The sequence below is a fragment of the Crassostrea angulata genome, chromosome 1 (assembly GCF_025612915.1).
Source record: "Crassostrea angulata isolate pt1a10 chromosome 1, ASM2561291v2, whole genome shotgun sequence".
In the NCBI taxonomy this organism is placed as follows: domain Eukaryota; kingdom Metazoa; phylum Mollusca; class Bivalvia; order Ostreida; family Ostreidae; genus Magallana; species Magallana angulata.
Genome location: NC_069111.1, coordinates 10,452,056 through 10,474,934, shown reverse-complemented (window position 1 = coordinate 10,474,934; position 22,879 = coordinate 10,452,056). Strand labels below are relative to the sequence as shown.

The window sequence follows — 22,879 nt, the reverse complement described above, 5'->3', positions numbered from 1 at the left end:
ACATAAAATCTTAAATATCTCGGGACCGGAAGTGACGACAAAAAAAACCCCACGTACTTTTCTTACAAATGTTGTCATAAACAAGATCTGAAAGTTTTATCAAAATCGACTGAAACGTTTTCGAGAAAACGTGGGAGAAAAAAAAAAAGAATAATAATAATAGAGGAAAAGAAACAAAGCAAAAACAATAAGGTCTTCCGTTTCCAACGGAAGACCTTAACTAGACATGATCTCGTTGCGAGCAACGAGGAGGTCTTCCGTCCGATTTTTAGAAGAGGAAATGACCTTGCTTTTTATCTTCATCAACAAATCATATCAGGAAATGCAGATGTGATCTAAAAGAGCGATGGATGAAGGATTATACACCCCGTTGGATCCCTTATTTAAAGGACCAGCCCCATTTTATTTCATATTAAATAAGAAGTCTTTTGACCTAATAACAGGTCTAATGACCTGTAATAAAAAGAAACCGAAGAAAAAAAAGAGGGTCTTCCTTTGTAAACGGAAGACCCTAATAACAATACGAATAGAAGGGTCTTCCGCTGAAGACGGAAGACCCTAATAATAAAAGACTGTTTTTGTCTAAATCTAAATTGAAGAGTGGTTTTCAACTTATACTACAATCCAACAACCCTTTTATGTTGAATATTTTAGTTAGAAAATTAAATAAAAAGGAGAGAAAGAAATAGAGAAAGAACAAATCTTGGCTCCGGCGAGAATAGAACACACAGCCTTTGCAGGTGTCTCAAAACATGGCTGACGCTAAATAATTCCCGAATTTGTCTTTGAATTTTGGGCGTTTCCGCCCGGCAGAGGAGCTGAGTTTTTGTATGAGATGAAAAACAACGTGTAAGATGTCTGACTATTCAGGTTTGGTAACAGTGCGAGGTCATTTGAAATATTGATGCGTGTTTGTGTCCGGAGGGGGGTAAAAAGACCCGAGCTTGATTTTCGTCTTAATAAATCGAAAATAGAATTTTGAGGTGTGGATCTCGGATTCGGTTAACAACAACTAGGGGAGGTCCTTAAACAATGACTGATGCATTTTACCCATGTATTTCAGTGTTGAGAATGTTTTTTCGTGTCGTTTACTATTATGTTTGACTGTTTTATTTCAGCAGGATTGATAAAATCTTTATAAATGTAGAAATAACGAAATCAGTAACAATTTGATGACAGTAATTTCCACAGTTCTAACATTCATAAGTAGTTCACACGCTATCGTAGATACAGACTAAACAGAAACCAAGAAATATACATGCAACAGAAATAATACGCGGCTGCTTACATCCCTTGTACTGTGTAAATTTTAAGTCCCCGTACAGGCTATAGTCGCCGTTTGATCTCAGGAATTTCTTCTTAATTGTTCAATCCGCTGCATATTTGGCAGAAAATAAGAATTGGGTCCGAGGTACATGTACACAAAATTTCATTAGGATTGAGTAAGGGGCTCGGGAGTTAGAATTTTTTTCTACAGTACATGTCCAGCAAGCCAATCAAAACTCGAATGCCAAAAAATTCATATCTTTCTTAAAAATGAACGAATAGGTCTGGTCATTAGTACAGTAATCTAGACTTGAAGTAGGTTGAAAAAAAAGGTTCAAGATGACAGATCCAGTAAAATCAGGCCAGAAAAACTAAATGATTTTGTGAAAACGAAAGGGGGGGGGGTCGGTGGGTGTACTGTGTAAATTTAATTTCCACGTATAGGCATTAAGCGCCGTTTAATTCAGGAATTTAGTCTTAATTGTTCAATCCGCTGCATATTTCACAGACAAACAGAATGGGGTCCGAGGTCCATTTTCACGAATTTTCATTAGGATTGAGTGAAGGGCTTGGGAGTTAGAATTTTTTTTAAAGTACATGTCAAACACGACAATTGAAACTCAAATGCCAAAACCTTCATAACTCTGTTATTAATGAACGAATTGGTCTGGTAATTAGTACAGTAATCTAGAATGGTATTTAGTTGAAATTAAAGGCCCAAGATCAAAGATCAAGTAAAATCGGGCCAGAAAAACTAAATGATTTTATGAATTGGGAGGGGGGGGGGGGGTCGGTCGGTGACTTCTATACTAAACGTAGAATATTAAATTCTAAATATCACATATTACACAATTTCTAAATAAAATACATATGTTAGAACAATGTATAAGCGTTGTTTGAAAGATGTAACTGTTGATTTTTTTTTTTACATCTATATATTCTTAGGCTCAAATACTCATAAACGGGTGGTCAGTTTTTAAACCTTGTCGCAGTCACCCGTTTGTTTGTATAGTTACGTGTATAAACTTCGGAGGTTTTTCTTAATCCCGACAGGCAACAGATTTGTATCAGTATGTAGACATGCACAAAAAAAGGAAAAAGTACACCATCTTTAATATAAATGACTTTTTAGGGTTGACTTTCAATCAGTAAGAAGACAATCATTAAACAATGAATTTCAAATTATTTGAATCCATAGACATTATCCCGTAACTTGATAAAAATATGTATAATTTTTGGACGCCAATGTACATTTAGTTTCTATCCAATTCACTGCATGTTACCTGTACTAGTTCTTATTCAAATGGTAAAACATTTGTACTTGAGAGAGAGAGAGAGAGAGAGAGAGAGAGAGAGAGAGAGAGAGAGAGAGAGAGAGAGAGAGAGAGAGAGATTACATAGTGTTTTGTAATGTTCAGGAAATCAATATATAAGCAAACTATGTCAATAAACGCTTGTATACATGCATGTGTGCATCTATATATGGGATTAAATACTAAGCAGTCCTCCTTTTTAAGCCGAGTAGAATAACGTGGGTGCATTACTAAATGTTGTGTGCATACAGTTGAGATGGCGGCATTTCTTTGATGCCGGCAAAGCGACCCAACGAACACTAATGCGGTCGAACTGCAGGGGCACTTCGGCGGCATGTCTTTGATGTCGGCAATGCGACGAGCGTCGGAATTTAGAGAGCTGCTGACAGAATTTGCTCTATATTTGTACTGAAAAAAAGCCGCTATTTTTTTTTTTTATCTATGACAAAAATAAAACGGAAAACATTCAAATCCATCATTTTAAAGATAAAACCATTAATCAAAACACAAATAAGAGAGAAAAAAGATTCGGCACTCAGGGACTGAACCCGGGTCGCCTGGGCACAAGTCCACCACTCTAACGACTGAGCTACGCGGACCCTCGCTTCAGAACTTTGGAGTCCAAAATCTCAAGAATGCGTGGATTGATTTTAAAACAAATTTCATATTCTGAAGTTTTGAGAGCGTCTTTATCGAATGAAAAAATAAAAAAAATTCAAATCCAAAAAATTGAAAAATTAAGGTTATTCATTTCCTTCCGATGACGACCGGAAGTGACGGCAGACGTTCGGATATGTGAGAGACACTGCGGCTAACGACTCACTACCACCACTGAAAATTTGAAAGTTTTATCTTTGATACTTTTTGAGAAAACGCGTGAACAAGTAAAAACATAAAATCTTTAATATCTCGGGACCGGAAGTGACGACCAAAAATTTGATCGATAAATTTCTTACAAATTTTGTGCTCAGTGAGATCTGAAAGTTTCATGAAAATCGGCTAAAGCCTTTTTGAGAAAACGTCAAAGAAAAAAAAATAATAATAATAGGGGAAAAGAAACAAAGCAATAACAATAAGGTCTTCCGTTGGAAACGGAAGACCTTAATAATAATAGAGGAAAAGAATCAAAGCAATAACAATAAGGTCTTCCGTTGAAAACGGAAGACCTTAATAAGAATAAGAAAAGTGAAAAAGAAACAATAGAATAATAGAAGGGTCTTCCGCTGAAGACGGAAGACCCTAATAACTAGACACGATCTCGTTGCGAGCAACGAGGAGGTCTTCCGATCGATTTTTAGAATGAAATATGACATCATCGAGTTTGATTTTCGACAGCAAACATGTTATGGAACAGGAGTGAAGTACTAATGCTTTATTGTATTGTTTTTGTATAAGTTCTCTTGCTTTTTTAACCTAATCTAGCTTTAATAACCTTTCACAAAATGGCTTTCATTATAGGGCTATAGATAAAAGATTTTAGAGCTCTTTGATCCCCTAATTAAAGGGGCAAGTCCCTTTTTCTTGGATTCAAATGAAAGGACATTTAATTCTGAACACATTTTGTCAGCAAGTGTTTAGAAAATGTTTGTCCCCTAAAAACCCTTAATTACGTAACACATGATGAAATCATTACATTGCTTGAATATATAACTATAAGATAAACACATTTGCTTCTATAACATTTCACAAAATATTTCTCAGTAAAGGGCTACAGATTAAAGACTTTAGAGCCCTTTGGTCCCCTTTTATTAGGGGCCAGCCCCTTTTTCTTGACATGGAATGAAAGGTCATTAAATTCTACACAAATTTTGTTCAACACATGTTTAGTTAATTCGTTACCGTTTTGGAGATAGATGAGAAAGAAGGTTTTAGGGGCCGGTCCCTTATCTCCTTTTAGGGGCCTTTCAACGAAATTCTGACGGTTGCAATTTGTTGAGAACATCATTTTGAACAACTTTTCTTTTATACTGCATTACAAAATATTTTTCCTTTCTGAGATAAGGGTGATCAAATTTTTTGACTTTTGGCCCCTAAAAACCCTTAATTACGTAACACATGATAAAATAATTACATTGCTTGAATACAGAACTATAAGATAAACACATTTGCTTCTTTACTATTTCACAAAATATCTCTCAGTAAAGGGCTACAGATTAAAGATTTTAGAGCCCTTTGGTCCCCTAATTTGAGGGGCCAGCCCCTTTTTCTTGATTTCAACTAAAAGGTCATTTAATTCTACACAAATTTTGTTCAACAAGTGTTTAGAATTTCGTTACCGTTTTGGAGATATATGAGAAAGAAGGTTTTAGGGGCCGGTCCCTTATCTTCTTTTAGGGGCCGTTCAACTAAATTTTGACGGTTGCAATTTGTTGAGAACATCATTTTGAACAACTTTTCTTTTATACTGCATTACAAAATATTTTTCCTTTCTGAGATATGGGTGATCGAATTTTTTGACTTTTGGCCCCTAAAAACCCTTAATTACGTAACACATGTTAAAATCATTACATTGCTTGAATACAGAACTATAAGATAAACACATTTGCTTCTATAATTTTTCACAAAATATCGCTCAGTAAAGGGCTACAGATTAAAGATTTTAGAGCCCTTTGGTCCCCTAATTTGAGGGGCCAGCCCCTTTTTCTTGATATCAAATAGAAGGTCATTTAATTCTACACAAATTTTGTTCAACAAGTGTTTAGAAAGTCGTTACCGTTTTGGAGATATATGAGAAAGAAGGTTTTAGGGGCCGGTCCCTTTTCTCCTTTTAGGGGCCGTTTAACGAAATTTTGACGGTTGCATTTTGTTAGGAACATAATTTTGAACAACTTTTCTTCTGTACTGCATTACAAAATATTTTTGCTTTGTGAGACATGGATGATCGAAATATTGGACTTTTGGCCCCTAAAAACCCCTAATTACGTAACATATGAGAAAATCCTTATACTGCTTGGCTTCATAACTGTATAATAAACATATTTGCTTCTATAATTTATTACAAAATATCCCTCGGTAAAGAGTTATGGTTATAAGACTTTAGAGCCCTCTAGGTCCCTTATTTGAGGGGCCAGCCCCTTTTTCTTGATATCAGCTGAAAGGTCTTGTAAATATAAACTTTTTTTACATTACATGTTTTAACAAAATATTTTCCAGAAAAGAGATAACGAGAGAAAAGCACAAAAATTCACGACGCTTTTTTAATGTCAATTTTCGAGCCGTAGCGAGCTTTGGCGCCAGTAGTGCTAAACATTCAAAACAACAATCATGCAAAACTTCAATCTTTCCTTTACCTACCGTAGAAATTTGAGCTTAATATCTCTTATAGTTTAGGAGAACAACAGAAGACAAAATACCCATATAAAAATTAGAAAAATCTCAATATCTCAAAAACGGATGTGACGTCATCAACACAAAAAAAATTTAATCAGGTTCAGACCAATATCTATTACATCTGAAATTTTCATTGAGATCGGCCGAGCCGTTTCTGAGAAATCGCGTGCACAAAAATAGGAAGAAAAAAAATAATAAGAAGAAGAAGAAGAATAGGGAAAAAGAAACAAAGCAATAACAATAAGGTCTTCCGTTGGAAACGGAAGACCTTAATAATAAGAATAAGAAAAGTGAAAAAGAAACAATAGAATAATAGAAGGGTCTTCCGCTGAAGACGGAAGACCCTAATAAAAAGAAACATTACAATCACTATAAGGTCTTCCGTTGGAAACGGAAGACCTTAATAATTCTGATTTCTTTTTTGTCCCCTTTAACTTCAAAACCATCAAAAATACTTTGCACCCGTTTTAAATTCAATTTGAAATATATAGTAACATTGAATAGGATTTTGATCTGTGATTATACATAATGATTGTCTTCATTTCAAGACTGAAATAAATTTAATACGATATAATCTGTTGCATTAATTACTGCTGCGTGCTTTTATCATGTCCACGATCTTTCTGTTTCAATGTTATAGTGCGCACCAATCGATCAGGATACACAACCATCATTTTTAATTAGAAAAGAAAACTAATTTACTGTAAAAGTTTACCTTGTAAACATCATATCTTGTGATGATGTCATCGAAGAGCGTATACAAACTGTTGAGCAAGTTGACCACCTGAGAAGTAGAAGTGTTTGTTTAAGAATGATGCTTCAAAACAAAATTTGAAAGGAAACATTTATTTACAATTTCCCGCGAGTCTGTTTACCTGTATTGGTGTACTTCCGGCACATATCGTTGTAAATCCGACAATATCGGAGAAATAAATCGTTGTTTCATCAAAATGTTCCGCTTCAATAGGCTTTCCTTTCTTTAAATCATCCGCAACAGATCTGTAACGTAACACAATTGTATAACAACCAATTGGTTTTTTTTCAAGCTCCTGTTTAATAGCAAACATTAAGAGGCGTCCATTCGGAACACTTCATGTTTCATAGTGTACTCACTGTGGGAGCATCCTGTACAGCAGGTTCTCGGTCTTTTTCTTCTCGGCGTCTAGCTCACTGGTCCTCTCCGCCACCAACTCCTCGAGATGATTGGCATGCTTTTCCAAAATGGCGATCATATTGTCGATCATAGTCATTCTGAAGCATTAAATAAGTATATACTTGTTTCATAAAACAACCAACAACAATTACTACGTGCCTGTATGACAGGTTCAGGGGAAAAAAACCCGTACTTTGATTTGTTTTGAACGTAAATGTCACTGCACATGTGCGGATTAACTCAAGCTCTTAGAGTAAACATCACTGTTTTAAAATGTCTTTAGTTCACGTAATACTGTATGTAAAATATGGAAGTTGTTTTAAAGGCGAGAAAACGGAACTGCATTGTTATTTTGGCACTGTTAGACTACAGCAATTCTTAAAATTACGAAATATCACAAACTAATGTAAAATTTTTAAAAATAATATCCACATACAAGACTGTATCAAAACAAACACAAAAAATACAATTTTTATCAACACTTACTTTGAAGGATTAATTCTAGCCAGAGTTTTCAGTATTCTCCCAGCAGAAGGTCTAACGAACACACTTTCATTCCAGCATTCATCAATCAAGGCGTGTAACTCTGGTGTTTGCTGGACTTCCACAGAGAGCTTTGGACGGAATGTTGGGGCTCCACACACCGGGTATCGCACCTTGTCTATTAATTCTGAGACGAGAATAAATATTTTTGTTACATGAAATAACAGTGAACAGTTTTTTTCTTATTTCCCCTTTCCGCTATCGGTCCGAAAAAAAACCACCATACGACAATATTGATTATTATACTTTCATATTAAATACTGAAATCTGATTGGCTTAGACGCAGTTCATAAACCGTTCTATCACCCTCAGCGTTAGCAACACACTTGGCAACGGGTAACACAAAAAAATGTTACATGCGAGTAAATTATGCGCGTAGGTTCGTCGTAGAATTCACGTCATTCATAAAGAAGTCAGTTATGCGTTTGAAGTAATGCGAATAAATAAAGACTTTATTAAAGCGTGCGCCCGAGTATGATTAATTCAAGAAAACAAACGACAATTTGGACGAAGGAAAAACATGTTCGCAAATGTGGAAGAGTCCCAAATAGCTAAATTGTTGGATGAGAAAGACTCTGTTAGTACTAAACGTACTAATATGTTTTACGGTGTGACCGTTGGGGCGAGCGCAGAAGGAACCACACATCTGTCATCATTGTTAAATGCAACCCGTGGACTTGCCCTAACCCAAAAAACTTTGGCTTTGTCTCGAAAACTATTACCACCGCAAGGAACCCGAAATTATCAAACTTTTATTCCAATGGCCCCTTCCTAGTCTTATACACTTAAACAAACTACCACTGAGCATTAATAAAATGTTAAACAGACTTACATTGTATTAAAATATTTTGAGAAACACAACGCCGTTTTTTTATGTAGATACAATTATGTTTTATCTTTTCTTTACCTTTTAATAATGATCATTAAAATCAGTAAAAACAAATTTTGTTTGTTATTCCTCATTTTGTTCCTTGTTGTAACCCGTGTTTTAATTATTTTCCTCAGTGACATTAATTTTGTTTTAAATCTTTTTAATTTTTGTACGCTATATAAGCGTTGTAGACATGTGCCCTCACCCCTTTCTTAGTGTGTGATATCCAATATTGTTATCCTTCATGTTAAATACTGAAATCTGATTGGTTAAGACGCAGTTAATAATATTTACTATTACCCCCAGCGTTAGCAACGCACTTGGCAACGGGTAACATTAAAAAATGTTACATGCGCGAAAATTATGCGCGTACGGTTCGCTGTAGAATTCACGTTATTCCTATATAAAAGCAGTAAAATTTTCTTAAAAATTTTAAAAAAGACATTCAGTATAACAAAATAAATAGTGCCTGTTTGGGAGGATAACAGTTGAAATTGACAACCCTCGAAAACCATTGTCAACCTCCGCTTCGCGTCGGTTGACAATGGTTTTCTCGGGGTGTCAATTTCAACTGTTACCCTCCCAAACAGGCACTATTTATATATTATTTGACCACATATGCAACTATATAACAAATACATGTACCGGTAGATATTTTAACAGTTCAATTCTTTTCATTTATCTATTCATTACAAAATGACGTGGCTGCACGTAGATCTAATAATGATTAGACTTTTCTTTCTTGATAATTTTTTGTCACCTACCTAACGTATGCATATATGATTGGATCAATATGACAATAAATTTAGCATGGAACTTGCATGTGTGTATTTACTAAGCCAAAAAAAAAAATCATCAAAACAAAACTAATCAGCCAAAGAGTCACCGTTAACACTGATACTGAGTACTTCCTACATGATCCAGTACATATGCTTGATCCACCTCTAAATGTATCGCGGGAAATTAAAACGCTAGATCTTTGTGACGTCATAGTTAACATTCTTTTGCGCTCGACAGTTTTCGTAAATTGTCGGACAAATTCGGAGAAGGAAATGACGTCATATGTCAGCAAAAGTTCAGTTTTTTTACGTAAGCTAATGTGTTGTTTACTGTAATGTTTTTAGAAGGATTTTTTTTATTGTTAAATGAAAATGATGTAAGCGATGTAGAGGTAAGAATTTTCCGTAGAAACACTTTCTGTTCCACCATGTTGCTATGCACCGCAAAGGATCACTGGGATAGTAGAACGTTTTCACGTGGCCTCATAAAATTTTCTTTGAACAATGTGAAGATTTCAACTCGAATTTCCTCCGTTCGTACACGTTGTCTATGGAGCTCGCTACGCGAGCGGCGCTTCGCGCCGCCTCGCTGCGCTCGCTAATATGTTTTACGGTATGACCGTTGGGGCGAGCGCAGAAGCAACCACACAAATGTCATCATTGTTAAATGCAACCCGTGGACTTGCCCTAACCAAAAAACTTTGGCTTTGTCTTGAAAACTTTTACCACCGCAAGGAACCCAAAGTTATCAAACTTTTATTCCAATGTTCTCTTCCTAGGCTTAAACACTTAAACAAACTACCACTGAGCATTAATAAAATGTTAAACAGACTTACATTGTATTAAAATATTTTGATAAACATAACGCCGTTTTTTTTTATGTAGATACAATTATGTTTTATCTTTTCTTTACCTTTTAATAATGATCATTAAAATCAGTAAAAATAAATTTTGTTTGTTATTTCTCATTTTGTTCCTTGCTGTGACCCGTGTTTTAATTATTTTCCTCAGTGACATTAATTTTGTTTTAAATCTTTTTTTTGTACGCTATATAAGCGTTGTAGACATGTGCCCTCACCCCTTTCTTCGTGTGTGATATCCAATATTATTTGACCACATATGCAACTATATAACAAATACATGTACCGGTAGATATTTTAACAGTTTAATTCTTTTCATTTATCTATTCATTACAAATTGACGTGGCTGCACGTAGATCTAATAATGATTAGACTTTTCATTCTTAATAATTTTTTGTCACCTACCTAACGTATGCATATATGATTGGATCAATATGACAATAAATTTAGCATGGAACTTGCATGTGTATTTACTAAGCAAAAAAAAAATCATCAAAACAAAACAAATCAGCCAAAAAGTCACCGTTAACACTGATACTGAGTACTTCCTACATGATCCAGTACATATGCTTGATCCACCTCTAAATGTATCGCGGGAAATTAAACCGCGAGATCTTTGTGACGTAATAGTTAACATTCTTTTGCGCTCGACAGTTTTCGTAAATTGTCGGACAAATTCGGAGAAGGAAATGACGTCATATGTCAGCAAAAGTTCAGTTTTTTTACGTAAGCTTATGTGTTGTTTACTGTAATGTTTTTAGAAGGATTTTTTTTTATTGTTAAATGAAAATGATGTATGCGATGTAGAGGTAAGAATTTTCGGTAGAAACACTTTCTGTTCCACCATGTTGCTATGCACCGCAAAGGATCACTGGGATAGTAGAACGTTTTCACGTGGCCTCATAAAATTTACTTTGAACAATGTGCAGATTTCAACTCGAATTTCCTCCGTTCGTACACGTTGTCTATGGAGCTCGCTACGCCAGCGGCGCTTCGCGCCGCCTCGCTGCGCTCGCTATTAAGAGGTCTGTCAATCTATTCCGCACCTTCCTGATTGAAAAAACAGGAAGCGGGGAAATCGAGGGTCTATTCAAGCAACTTAACGAGAATATTAAAACATTCAGTATAATGAAATAAATAGTGCCTGTTTGGGAGGGTAACAGTTGAAATTGACACCCCTCGAAAACCATTGTCAATCGCCGCATCGCGTCGGTTGACAATGGTTTCCTCGGGGTGTCAATTTCAACTGTTACCCTCCTAAACAGGCACTATGTACATAATAACTCCCTCACCGTGTATTCTTAGGAAAGGGTATTCTGTGTAAGGACCTGATCGAGTGAAGATCTCTTTAAGAATGATCCCCAGAGAAAAGATATCGACCTTTTGTTCGTCAATAGACTTCTCCAATCGAAGCAGTTCAGGCGCAGTCCATTGCAGTTCTGAAACAAAATTCAACAAATTGTATTTTCTATTATTTTATTGTTGTTATCGTGCAGTAAAGTTCAGCAGAACATTTTTTGCCCATTTGCAATTGATAAGAAAAACAAAAAAAGTATTATAATTATAAATGCCAGCAGTACGATGATGAAGTCTATTTGGAAGATACATCTAAAATACTACATGTACATACTGTCTGGGTTCTCATTCTCTTTATGACACTTGTCAGAATGACGTAGGCCTGGAACCCCAAAGTCCGCCAACTTGCACGTCCATCGGCTGTCCACCACGCAGTTAGAACTCTTCAAGTTTCCATGGTAATGAATTGAGCTCTTGTGAACAAAATCTAACCCCTAAATAAAAAATAAAAACATTCTGAGGAAATAAACTTCAATGTATGGATCTTTTTTGTGTGATATTATTGACATAATATTTTCAACAGGAATTAGGATGATTTTGTTTCCCCTAATTACCTTTGCTATATCCTGAGACAGCGCGAACATGAACATTCTATCTAGTTTGATGTTTTGATTCCAAATTACATCCTGTAAAATAAGATGTTTTGGATGAAACGCAAAATACCAACAATATATAAGAAACGACGTAAACCATTCAGAATAATTCATTTGTAATATAAGTACTTCTATATATCTAATAAAATTATGATAAAGTAGCTTTACCTGTAAACTCCCTTTGTGACAGTATTCCCACAGTAGAAGGATTCGACCGGGGTCTATACATGCTCCAACGAAAGCACAACAATTTTGGTGCTTCATCTCCATGAGCTGTTAAGGTGTAAATTTGACATAGAAATATCATAGTTCAATAAATTAGATTAATTTTTTTTTTGAGTTTCAAACACCATATTTACCTCCCCCCCCTTAAAAAAACCCAAAACCCAATAAGCTGTAATCAAATTTTAAAAACGCAATACAGACCTTTTATTTTGATAATTATTCATAGGGTAAATCAATAAATAAGTCATACATGAGTCTACATGACTTTAAAACTCACTCTGTTAAGTTCCTCCAACACTTGCTTTGGCATGTTGGTCGAGTTGATATTGCTCCTCGTGAGGCGCTTTACCGACACAAGGCTTCCTTCAATGAAGAAATTTAGTCTAAATTAAGTCTTGTCAAAATATATTTTCATAAAATTTCAAGAAACACAATGGAGATGAATTATTTTGACTATGAAAATAATTTTCAGAACAGACAATGATTTTACAATCCGTAATAATTTGGTACATGTATTCTAACCTCTTATGTGAGCCACAGAGCCGAATATGGCCCCCTGTTCCGGTTTACTGAGGAATGCTGGGGAATGATCAGGCGAGGTCTGAATGGCGTTCCGTAGTGGGCTCTCCGTTCTACTTGGACGAGATTTTCTTTTATTGCCGCTTCCTTTTCTTCTGGCAAGGTTTTTAAAACTTGACTGTAAAAAATATAAAAAGATTGTAAACCAAATGACAGAAAACTTATTTCCGCTCGTTTATTTTCGCCTAATTTTTATTTATAACATTTTGCATCATTTTAAAACTACTTATACCCAAAGTTTTGAATCGATTAGCTTAATTTTCGACCGTAATGACTGAGAGAAAATTGAACAAATTAAAACTGGCGAATTTTTCCTCCTCGTATCTGTGATAATCAATGTACAAACGTAATCTACTTCGTGTTGTCTTACCCTTACACTTCCGGTCAGCAACGCAGTGACAAAGTCAATCTCTTCAAACCGAACTTGCCAGATCATACTTTTTAATGTTTTAATCCTTCTGTATCGCCTTCAAATAAAATAAAAAGTGTTAAGCAACAGAATTTTTCTGAGAAAACACTAACAAAATGCCCAGAATAATTAGATTATATCTTTAATTGTATAAAATATTAGCTCTGACAAGATAGAATTCCGATAAATGTATGTATTTAAATATAAGCAAAGAAACGTTTGATGACTCGGCTAACGTTTTTTTTTTTTTGGTTAAAAACACTATGTTTGTTACCAATTACAATAACAATCATTCTTTTCTCATTAATTCTTAAGATTATGATCACATATCAAAGAAAACAGTGGACATGTGTGCATTGGAATCTTGATGATCAGACATACTGATTGGCTGTACCATCTTTGAAGTGTTCTGATCGTTTAAAATAATCCATGCAAAGCCAACGCCAAATGTACAAATAAAATCAAAGTACTGAAGTACTGAAAGCCGGGCTCCTTAGGTGTGTCTTTATGCATATTGTGTTTTAAAGACTGAATCTCTCTCTCTCTCTCTCTCTCTCTCTCTCTCTCTATCTCTCTCTCTCTCTCTCTCTCATGCTTTTAATGTCGGCAAAGCGTCAGAGAGCGATTAAATTTTGTAAGCGGCTATAAAAAAATATGTCTGTCTAGTAGAAAAAAGTTCAACCGTTGCTGCCTTGAATTTTGCAACAAGCGTTATATATTCAATCCTCATTTCTTCAACGCGCAGCAAAGTAGTTCATGAAAATTCATGCGCATTATATGTATCCAAAATACAAAGTCTTGTTTTTAAAACCCGTTATTAATAAGAAAGCTAAAAAAAAAAATAAACAATTCTCTCGATATTAAAAAAAATAGAAACAAAATGCCAACACTTTTGACAAAACGTGTCTCTTTGTGTAACTCTTTTGTATAGCGGAAGCTTTTACTTTGACGCTGTTTGGTTTTTTGTTTACTTTTGAAGTTGACGTGCTATTTATAGTAACATTGGCGATTTGCCTGCCTAAAGCCAGGACTCTGCTTTCAGCAGAGCCCGGCTAAAAACATAAATGGGCGATGTAATAGATATTTTCTGTAATTGTTACTTGGGTTAAAGTTGAGAGACAATTTGTCCTTACTTTAGGTTGCAATATAGAATCGTAGCCAGACTACGACAAATCAGAGCAATCAATTATCCATAAAAAAGTAAGTAAAATTACGGTAGTAATTATTATGGTTGAACAAAACATTACACAAAAGGATCAAAAGCAAATTTTCCATGTATGTTAAGGCCACACCTACTTAAAAGTCTAAGACAAGCTCGTGTAAGTCGGTTGAGTTTGTCCTCTCAATTTAGCTTCAGTTTCGTTCGATCATGAAATAATCCACCCAATGCCATCACCAAAAGTACAAAAAGACACCAAATAACATATCAAATAGTATGTATTATAGGTACTGTAGTTAGAGATGCCATGCAATTAGTCCTTACTTTAGAATGCAATATAGAATGGTAGCCACAACGACGACAAACACAACTCCACCAGCAGAGAAGACGTAGATAAATGTCCTGTCTGAAACAAAGAAGCAACCATTAACACAACGAAATTTGATCAACTTTACCCAATATAACATGAATGTATTTTATTGATATATAAATATTCTAATGTGCAAAACATCTATCACCTCTGGTTTTATACGTACCAAATGAGTACTGCTATGATATTATTTCATCTTCCATAAAAAAAAAATTGAGACATTTGCTCAACGATGGATCACTATAGGATCACTATCAAATTTAATAACACTGACGAAATTCCCAGGTATTCCCAGCGTCAATGACCTCCATGACTGGCGGAGAAGATGGCCGTAGGCAACCCGTTATTAACGACTATCAATACTTTGTCGCACAACTCCGTCAATAAGTGCACACAGACGATAAACCTCATGTTTAATCTGTTCTAACTATTCATTTACACAACTGAAGCTGATTTTTGTTTTTCGATACAAATAGAAGTGTAATGCCTACCTGGCTGTTCGTTTTGTTCTGGGCACTTCTTTCCATCGAAGCCACAGATTGGTTCGCCTGGAGGAGCGTATTTGATGCCCACTTTACCGTTTGGCCAGCGACTGAGATTTTCCTCAGTTTTATTGTTCTTTTCATTCAAAATAAAAATATTGTCAAATTGTCATATAAGTCTAGAGCTAAAAAGATCTGATAAAATAAAATGTTAAATGTATTGTTAACTCTTATCCCAAAGTGATTATTTAAAGTGCATGAAATAAGGTATAAAATGAAAATTAAGATTTAGAAAAGCTTTGAAACCAATAAACCCGCAGTATTACGGAGAAAATTGAAAGTAGGGAGTGGTACTTACTTCAAATTTGACTTCCATCAGTTTATTTTGATATCTGATGGTTATAATTCTCTCAAATGTGCCGTTTTCAGTCATGTCTAAGACTTGAAAGTTTAGATTTCTGTCTGCAAAGTTATCCAAGCTCAATTTTCCTGTTAATCCACCAACCTCCTCTGTAAAGAATTTTTTTTGTCATGAAACCCTTTTGGACATATGCCAGAAGTCTTACCTTATGTAGATCTAGATGGTAGAATTGTAGAACTCTTTTCGGACGTATGCTAGAATTTCTTGACACGTGCCTTGTGAGGAAAAATCAACTACTTCACCGTATATTCGGGAACTTTTTTTTTTCATTTATCTATTATTTCGGGGTTTTTTTGCGATGCTTTTAGTATGGAAGAAAAAAGGACGTGTAACTTATTGTGTTCCATAAAAAAATGGAGATCGCAAAAAGCATCTGGCACATACATAGTAATACACAAAAAATTACACATTGATTTTTACTTTGAAACTTTGCAATACACGATAATTCAAACACTGAAATTTTACGATAAATTACCTTCGGCTGTAAGTTTTGTAGCTTTCAAGAACATGTACTCTCCGTCATGGGGATTTTTATTTTCTTTCAATATCTTATTTGCAAGAATTGCCCAAACCACTGTAGCATCATAGAGGTACGGCGCATAGGCATCCGGCTAAAAAATGATATGAAATTAGTGGGAGCTCGTTAACATTGGAAAGGCAAATAGCATTAAATTTAAAAAAAATTGTATGTAACTTTACCCACTGATGGTTGTTGCTAACCGATTAATCGTTCTTAACGATTGTAACCAGTTACAGTTAAGGCCAAAAGGCGAGTAGGTGTAAATTATAATTACTATTTATCAACATTTCACTTCCAGATCATTAATCATTATTAAATGATATTAAAATAGATGCAGGTCTGCAGCTCCCGGTCTGAAAAAAAAAATCGGATGGACGACCTGGGAGCTACAGTGCCACCCATTGAAACAAGAGGCCCCTGGGCCATATTGCTCACCTGAGCAACACTAGACATTTTAAACTCAGCTTTACGGAGTAATATATCAAAAATATGGACAATGTAGTCTAACGGATCCTGTATTTTAAAAAAAAATCAATTTTCCCCTGAATATTCTGTTTATCATTGATCCCATTTGTCACAGTATAGTCGTTTCACATATTGAGCATTACAGTTCTCAAGAAAATCTAAATCAAATGGGATATAAACCGACATTAAAATTTTGAAGCCCAAGAATTGTCCAGAGGCCAAAGTCTAAAGAATTTTAAAGAGTCAAAAATATTTCAAAATGCTTGCATATAAGTAAAACCATATATTATAACATTTGAGGTTTGGTGAATTTGAAATGTTTTCCTTTGTAAAATTGGACCATGTAGCCAGCCCCATCCTACTCCTGATAAATATGATTTTAATAAATTTGAATCTACACTATCTAAGGTTGCTTTTACTAATGTTGCACCTTTTCTATGATTTTTTTTAAAAACAGATTTTTCTCAATATATATTCCATTGTAAAGATTTAGCCGATCCCCACTGTGCCCCTACTTTACCCCCGGGGATCATAATTTGACCAAACTTATCTATCTTATCTGATGATACTTCACACAAGTTACAGCTTTTCTGGCCAGTCGTGTTCTGAGTAGAAGATTTAAATTTCTGTTTATATTCCTTTGTAAAAATTTGACCCCCCCATTGTGGCCCCACTTTACCCCCAGGGACCATGATTTGAGCAAACTTGAATCTGCACTATTTGAGGATGCTTCAATGCAAGTTTCAGCTTTTCTGGCCAAATGGGTTTAGGGCAGAAAATTTTCAAAGATTAACTCAATATATTTCTATGTAAAACTTCGACCCCAATTGTGGCCCCACCTTACCCCCGGGGACCATGATTTGATCAAACTTGAATCTACACTTTCTAGGGATGGTTCTACACTAGTTTCAGCTTTTCTGTCCTATTAGTTTTTGAGAAGTTAATATTAAAAGTTTAACTCTATATGCTCCTTTGTAAAATTTAGACCCCCCATTGTGGCCCCACCTTACCCTCGGGGACCATGATTTGATCAAACTTGAATCTACACTTTCTAGGGATGCTTCCACACAATTCTCAGCTTTTCTGGCCGAAGGTTTTTGAAAAGTTAATTTTAAAAGTTTAACTCTATATACTCCTATGTAAAATTTAGAACCCCCCCCCCATTGTGGCCCCATCTTACCCCCGGGGACCATGCTTTAAACAAACTTGAATCTACTCTATCTGAGGATGCTTCCACACAAGTTGCAGCTATTCTGGCAAAATGGTTTTTGAGAAGACTTTTTAAGATTAACTCTATATACTCCTACATGTATGTAAAACTTCGATCCCCCATTGTGGCCCCACCTTACCCCTGGAGACCATGATTTGAACAAATTTGAATCTACATTATCTGAGGATGCTTCCAGACAAGTTTCAGCTTTTCTGGCCAAATGGTTTTTCAGAAGATATCAAAAGATAAACTCTACATACTCCTACATGTATGTCAATCTTCGACCCCCCATTGTGGGCCATCCTTACCTCCGGGGACCATGATTTGAATAAACCTTAATCTACATCATCTGAGGATGCTTCCACATACATGTAAGTTTCAGCTTTTCGGCGAAATGGGTTTTAAAAAGAAGAATAAAAAAAAAATCACCAAAATTTCAATAAATCCTAATTATTTCCCCTTAAAATAGGACGTGTCCCTTTATTTTAACAAACTTGAATTCCCTTTACCCAATGATGCTTTGTGCCAAGTTTAGTTAAAATTGGCCAAGTGTTCAGGAGAAGAAGTTGAAAATGTAAAACGTTTACAGACAGACAGATGTACAGACAGACGGACGAACTGACGCCGGACAAAAAGTGATCAGAAAAGCTCACTTGAGCTTTCAGCTCAAAAATGAGCTAAAAATTGTGTATTTATTGGGCACAAAAACATGGCGCTAATTTTGGATTTATTTACCTTATTAATTAGCTAATTCTGTGCCATTAATTAAATTCTTCATGCAATTTACTACTGATATCGTCTCTCTACTTGCCTCTGATAGTCTTTTAAACACATACAGCCCCATAAAGTGAACTGTGAAGTGGTGCAGTTTGTTTACATGTGTAAAAGGCGACCCTCGATCTTGACGTGAATATTTGATATGCTTATCCTGAAGAAATTCGAGATAAATCTTCTGATAAAAGCATGAACATAATATTACTTTTGCGCAATGTAGTTTGAATAGTTCTGTTTTAGCCAGTAAAAAGTGCTTATTTGTAAAAAAAAAAAAAATAAAAATAATAATAATAATAAAGATAACTAGACACAATCTCGTTGCGAGCAACGACGAGGTCTTTCGTCCGATTTTTAGAAGAGGAAATGCCCTTGCCTTTTATCTTCATCAACGAAAGATACCAGGAAATTTTTGCAGATGTGATCTAAAAGAGCGATGGATGAAGGATTATACACCCCGTTGGATCCCTAATTTAAAGGACCAGCCCCATTTTATTTCATATTAAATAAGAGGTCTTTTGACCTAATAACAGGTCTAATGACATGTAATAAAAAGAAACCGAAGAAAAAAACGAGGGTCTGCCTTTGTAAACGGAATACCCTAATAAGAATAAGAATAGAAGGGTCTTCCGCTGAAGACGGAAGACCCTAATAATAAAAGACTGTTTTTGTCTAAATCTTAATTGAAGAGTGTTTTTCAACTTATACTACAGTCCAACAACCCTTTTATGTTGAATATTTTAGTTAGAAAATTAAAAAAAAGGAGAGAAAAAACAAATCTTGGCTCCGGCGAGATAAGAACACACAGCCTTTGCAGGTGTCTCAAAACATGGCTGACGCAAATCATTCCCGAATTTGTCTTTGAATCGGTGCGTTTCCGCCCGGGAGAGGAGCTCAGTTTTTGTATGAGATGATAAACAACCTGTAAGATGTCTGACTATTCAGGTTTGGTAACAGTGCGAGGTCATTTAAAATATTGATGCGTGTTTGTGTCTGGAGGGGGGTGAAAAGACCCGAGCTTGATTTTCGTCTTAAATGAATCGAAAATAGAATTTAGAGGTGTGGATCTCGGATTCGGTTAACAACGATTAGGGGAAGTCCTAAAACAATGACTGATGCATTTAACCCATGTATTTCAGTGTTGAGAATATTTTTTCGTGTCGTTTACTATTATGTTTGACTGTTTTGTTTCAGCAGGATTGATAAAATCCTTATAAATGTAGAAATAACGAAATCAGTAACACGTAAATTTATTCGGTAAAAATTTGATGACAGTAATTTCCACAGTTCTAACATTCATGAGTAGTTCACACGCTATCGTAGATACAGACTAAACGGAAAACAAGAAATATACATGCAACAGAAATATTACGCGGCTGCTTACATCCCTTGTACTCTGTAAATTTTAAGTCCCCGTACAGGCTATACCCGCCGTTTGATCTCAGGAATTTCTTCTTAATTGTTCAGTCCGCTGCATATTTGGCAGACAATAAGAATGGGGTCCGAGGTACATTTACACAAAATTTCAATAGGATTGAGTAAGGGGCTCGGGAGTTAGAATTTTTTTCTACAGTACATGTCAAGCACGCCAATCGAAACTCGAATGTCCAAAAATTCATTTCTCTCTTAAAAATGAACGAATAGGTCTGGTCATTAGTACAGTAATCTAGACTTGAACTAGTTGAAAATAAAGGTTCAAGATTGAAGATCCAGTAAAATCAGGCCAGAAAAACCAAATGATTTTGTGAATAGGAAGGAAGGGGGGGGGGTGGTGGTGGGGTCGTTGGGTGTACTGTGTAAATTTAATTTCCACGTATAGGCAATAAGTGCCGTTTAATCTAAGGAATTTCGTCTTAATTGTTCAATCCGCTGCATATTTCACAAACAATAAGAATGGGGTCCGAGGTTCATTTTCACGAATTTTCATTAGGATTGAGTAAAGGGCTTGGGAGTTATAATTTTTTTTTTATAGTACATGTCAAACACGACAATTGAAACTCAAATGCCAAAAACTTCATTACTATTTTATTAATGAACGAATTGGTCTGGTAATTAGTACAGTAATCTAGAATGGTAATTAGTTGAAATTAAAGGCCCAAGATCAAAGATCAAGTAAAATTAGGCCAGAAAAACTAAATGATTTTATGAATTGGGAGGGGGGGGGGGGGTCGGTGGGTGACTTCTTTATTAAACATAGAATATTAAATTCTAAATATCACATATTACACAACTTCTAAATAAAATACATATGTTAGAACAATGTATAAGCGTTGTTTGAAAGATGTAACTATTGAATTTTTTTTTTACATCTATTTATTCTTAGGCTCAAACACTCATAAATGGGTGGTCAGTTTTTAAACCTTGTCGCAGTCACCCGTTCGTTTGTATAGTTACGTGTATAAACTTCGGAGGTTTTTCTTAATCCCAGACAGGCAACAGATTTGTATCTGTATATAGACATGCAAAAAAAAAAGGAAAAAGTACACCATTTTTAATAGAAATGACTTTTTAGCGTTGACTTCCAATCAGTAAGAAGACAATAATTAAACAATGAACTTCAAATTATTTGAATCCAAAGACATTATCCCGTAACTTGATATAAAATATGTATAATTTTTGGACGCCAATGTACATTTAGCTTCTATTCAATTTACTGCATGTTACCTGTTCTAGTTCTTATTCAAATGCTAAAACATTTGTACTTTAGAGAGAGAGAGAGAGAGATTACATAGTGTTTTATAATGTTCAGGAAATCAATCATTATGTATAAGCAGCCTATGTCAATAAACGCATGTATACATGCATGTGTGTATCTATATATGGGATTAGATACTAAGCAGTCCTCCTTTTTAAGCCGAGTAGAATAACGTGGGTGCATTGCTAAATGTTGTGTGCATACAGTTATTAAGATGGCGGCATTTCTTTGATGTCGGCAAAGCGACCCAGCGAACTCTAATGTGGTCAAACTGCAGGGTACTTCGGCGGCATGTCTTTGATGTCGGCGATGCGACGAGCGTCGGAATTTAGAGAGCTGCTGACAGAAAAGAGCTCTATATTTGTACTGAAAAAAGCCGCTATTTTTTTTTATTTATGACAAAAATAAAACGGAAAACATTCAAATCCATCATTTTAATGATAAAACCATTAATCAAAACACAACCAAGTAAGAAAAAAGATTCGGCCCTCAGGGACTGAACCCGGGTCGCCTGGGCACAAGTCCACCACTCTAACGACTGAGCTACGCGGACCCCCGCTTCAGAATTTTGGAGTCCAAAATCTCAAGAATGCGTGGATCGATTTTAAAACGAATTTCATATTCAGAAGTTTTGAGAGCGTCTCTATCGTATGAAAAAATAAAAAAAATTCAAATCCAAAAAAATAAAAAATTAAGGTTTTTCATTTCCTTCCGGTGACGACCGGAAGTGACGGCGGACGTTTGGATATGCGAAGGGCACTGCGGCCGTTCACTCTCTACGTTTTCTGAAATTTGAAAGTCCTATCTTGAATACTTATTCAGAAAAATTGTGAACAAGCAAAAACATAAAATCTTTAATATCTCGGTACCGGAAGTGACGACCAAAAAAATCTCGTGTAATTTTCTTACAAATTTTGTCATGAATAAAATCTGAAAGTTTCATGAAAATCGGCTGAAGCGTTTTTGAGAAAACGTGACAGAAAAAAAAAATAATAACTAGACGCTCGTTGCGAGCTACAAGAGGTCTACCGTTTAAAACACCTTAAAAGGGCTATCGGGACATTTTTTTTAATTTCTCAACACTTTCTCAAATTCCAGTAAGCCTCTCTAAGGATTTCAACAGACATATCTTCATATTAGGAAAAGGCGATGTTACTTTGATTTTTGATAAAATTCAAACAAAAATAATTAATGTCCATTATTTCAGAGACAACATTTTGAATCGAAGCACAATTAAGGAAGAAAAAAGAGTCGGCACTCGGGGATTGAACCCATGCCGCTTGGACAAAAGTCTACTATTCTAATGTGGATCGATTTTTAAACAAAAATACATATTCTGCATTAATTAAAGCGTCTGCATTGTAATATGGCAGAAAAATATATTTAAAACAAGAAAAAATGAAAAATAAAAATGTTTCTGCTTTCTTCCGGTGCCGACTGGAAGTGACGGCGGACGTTCGGATTTGCGAAGTGCACTGCAGCTGAAGAATAACAATCATCACTGAAATT

At 35.4% G+C, this 22,879-nt stretch overlaps 1 protein-coding gene across 1 annotated transcript in view; it reads right to left on the bottom strand.

Annotated features, from left to right (window-relative positions):
* The window catches only part of LOC128155421 (atrial natriuretic peptide receptor 2-like), an 84,624-nt gene that overhangs the window by 39,131 nt on the left and 22,614 nt on the right, over positions 1 to 22,879 (bottom strand). Inside the window, exons 8-22 of the mRNA XM_052817124.1 lie at positions 16,185 to 16,320; positions 15,647 to 15,798; positions 15,298 to 15,424; positions 14,761 to 14,842; positions 13,239 to 13,335; positions 12,812 to 12,986; positions 12,567 to 12,652; positions 12,233 to 12,337; positions 12,026 to 12,097; positions 11,746 to 11,905; positions 11,408 to 11,554; positions 7,549 to 7,732; positions 7,023 to 7,160; positions 6,785 to 6,908; positions 6,625 to 6,693 (exon numbers count right to left, since the gene is read on the bottom strand). Coding sequence (XP_052673084.1) covers positions 6,625 to 6,693; positions 6,785 to 6,908; positions 7,023 to 7,160; positions 7,549 to 7,732; positions 11,408 to 11,554; positions 11,746 to 11,905; positions 12,026 to 12,097; positions 12,233 to 12,337; positions 12,567 to 12,652; positions 12,812 to 12,986; positions 13,239 to 13,335; positions 14,761 to 14,842; positions 15,298 to 15,424; positions 15,647 to 15,798; positions 16,185 to 16,320 — 1,854 coding nt within the window. The remainder of the gene's footprint in view (positions 1 to 6,624; positions 6,694 to 6,784; positions 6,909 to 7,022; positions 7,161 to 7,548; positions 7,733 to 11,407; positions 11,555 to 11,745; positions 11,906 to 12,025; positions 12,098 to 12,232; positions 12,338 to 12,566; positions 12,653 to 12,811; positions 12,987 to 13,238; positions 13,336 to 14,760; positions 14,843 to 15,297; positions 15,425 to 15,646; positions 15,799 to 16,184; positions 16,321 to 22,879) is intronic.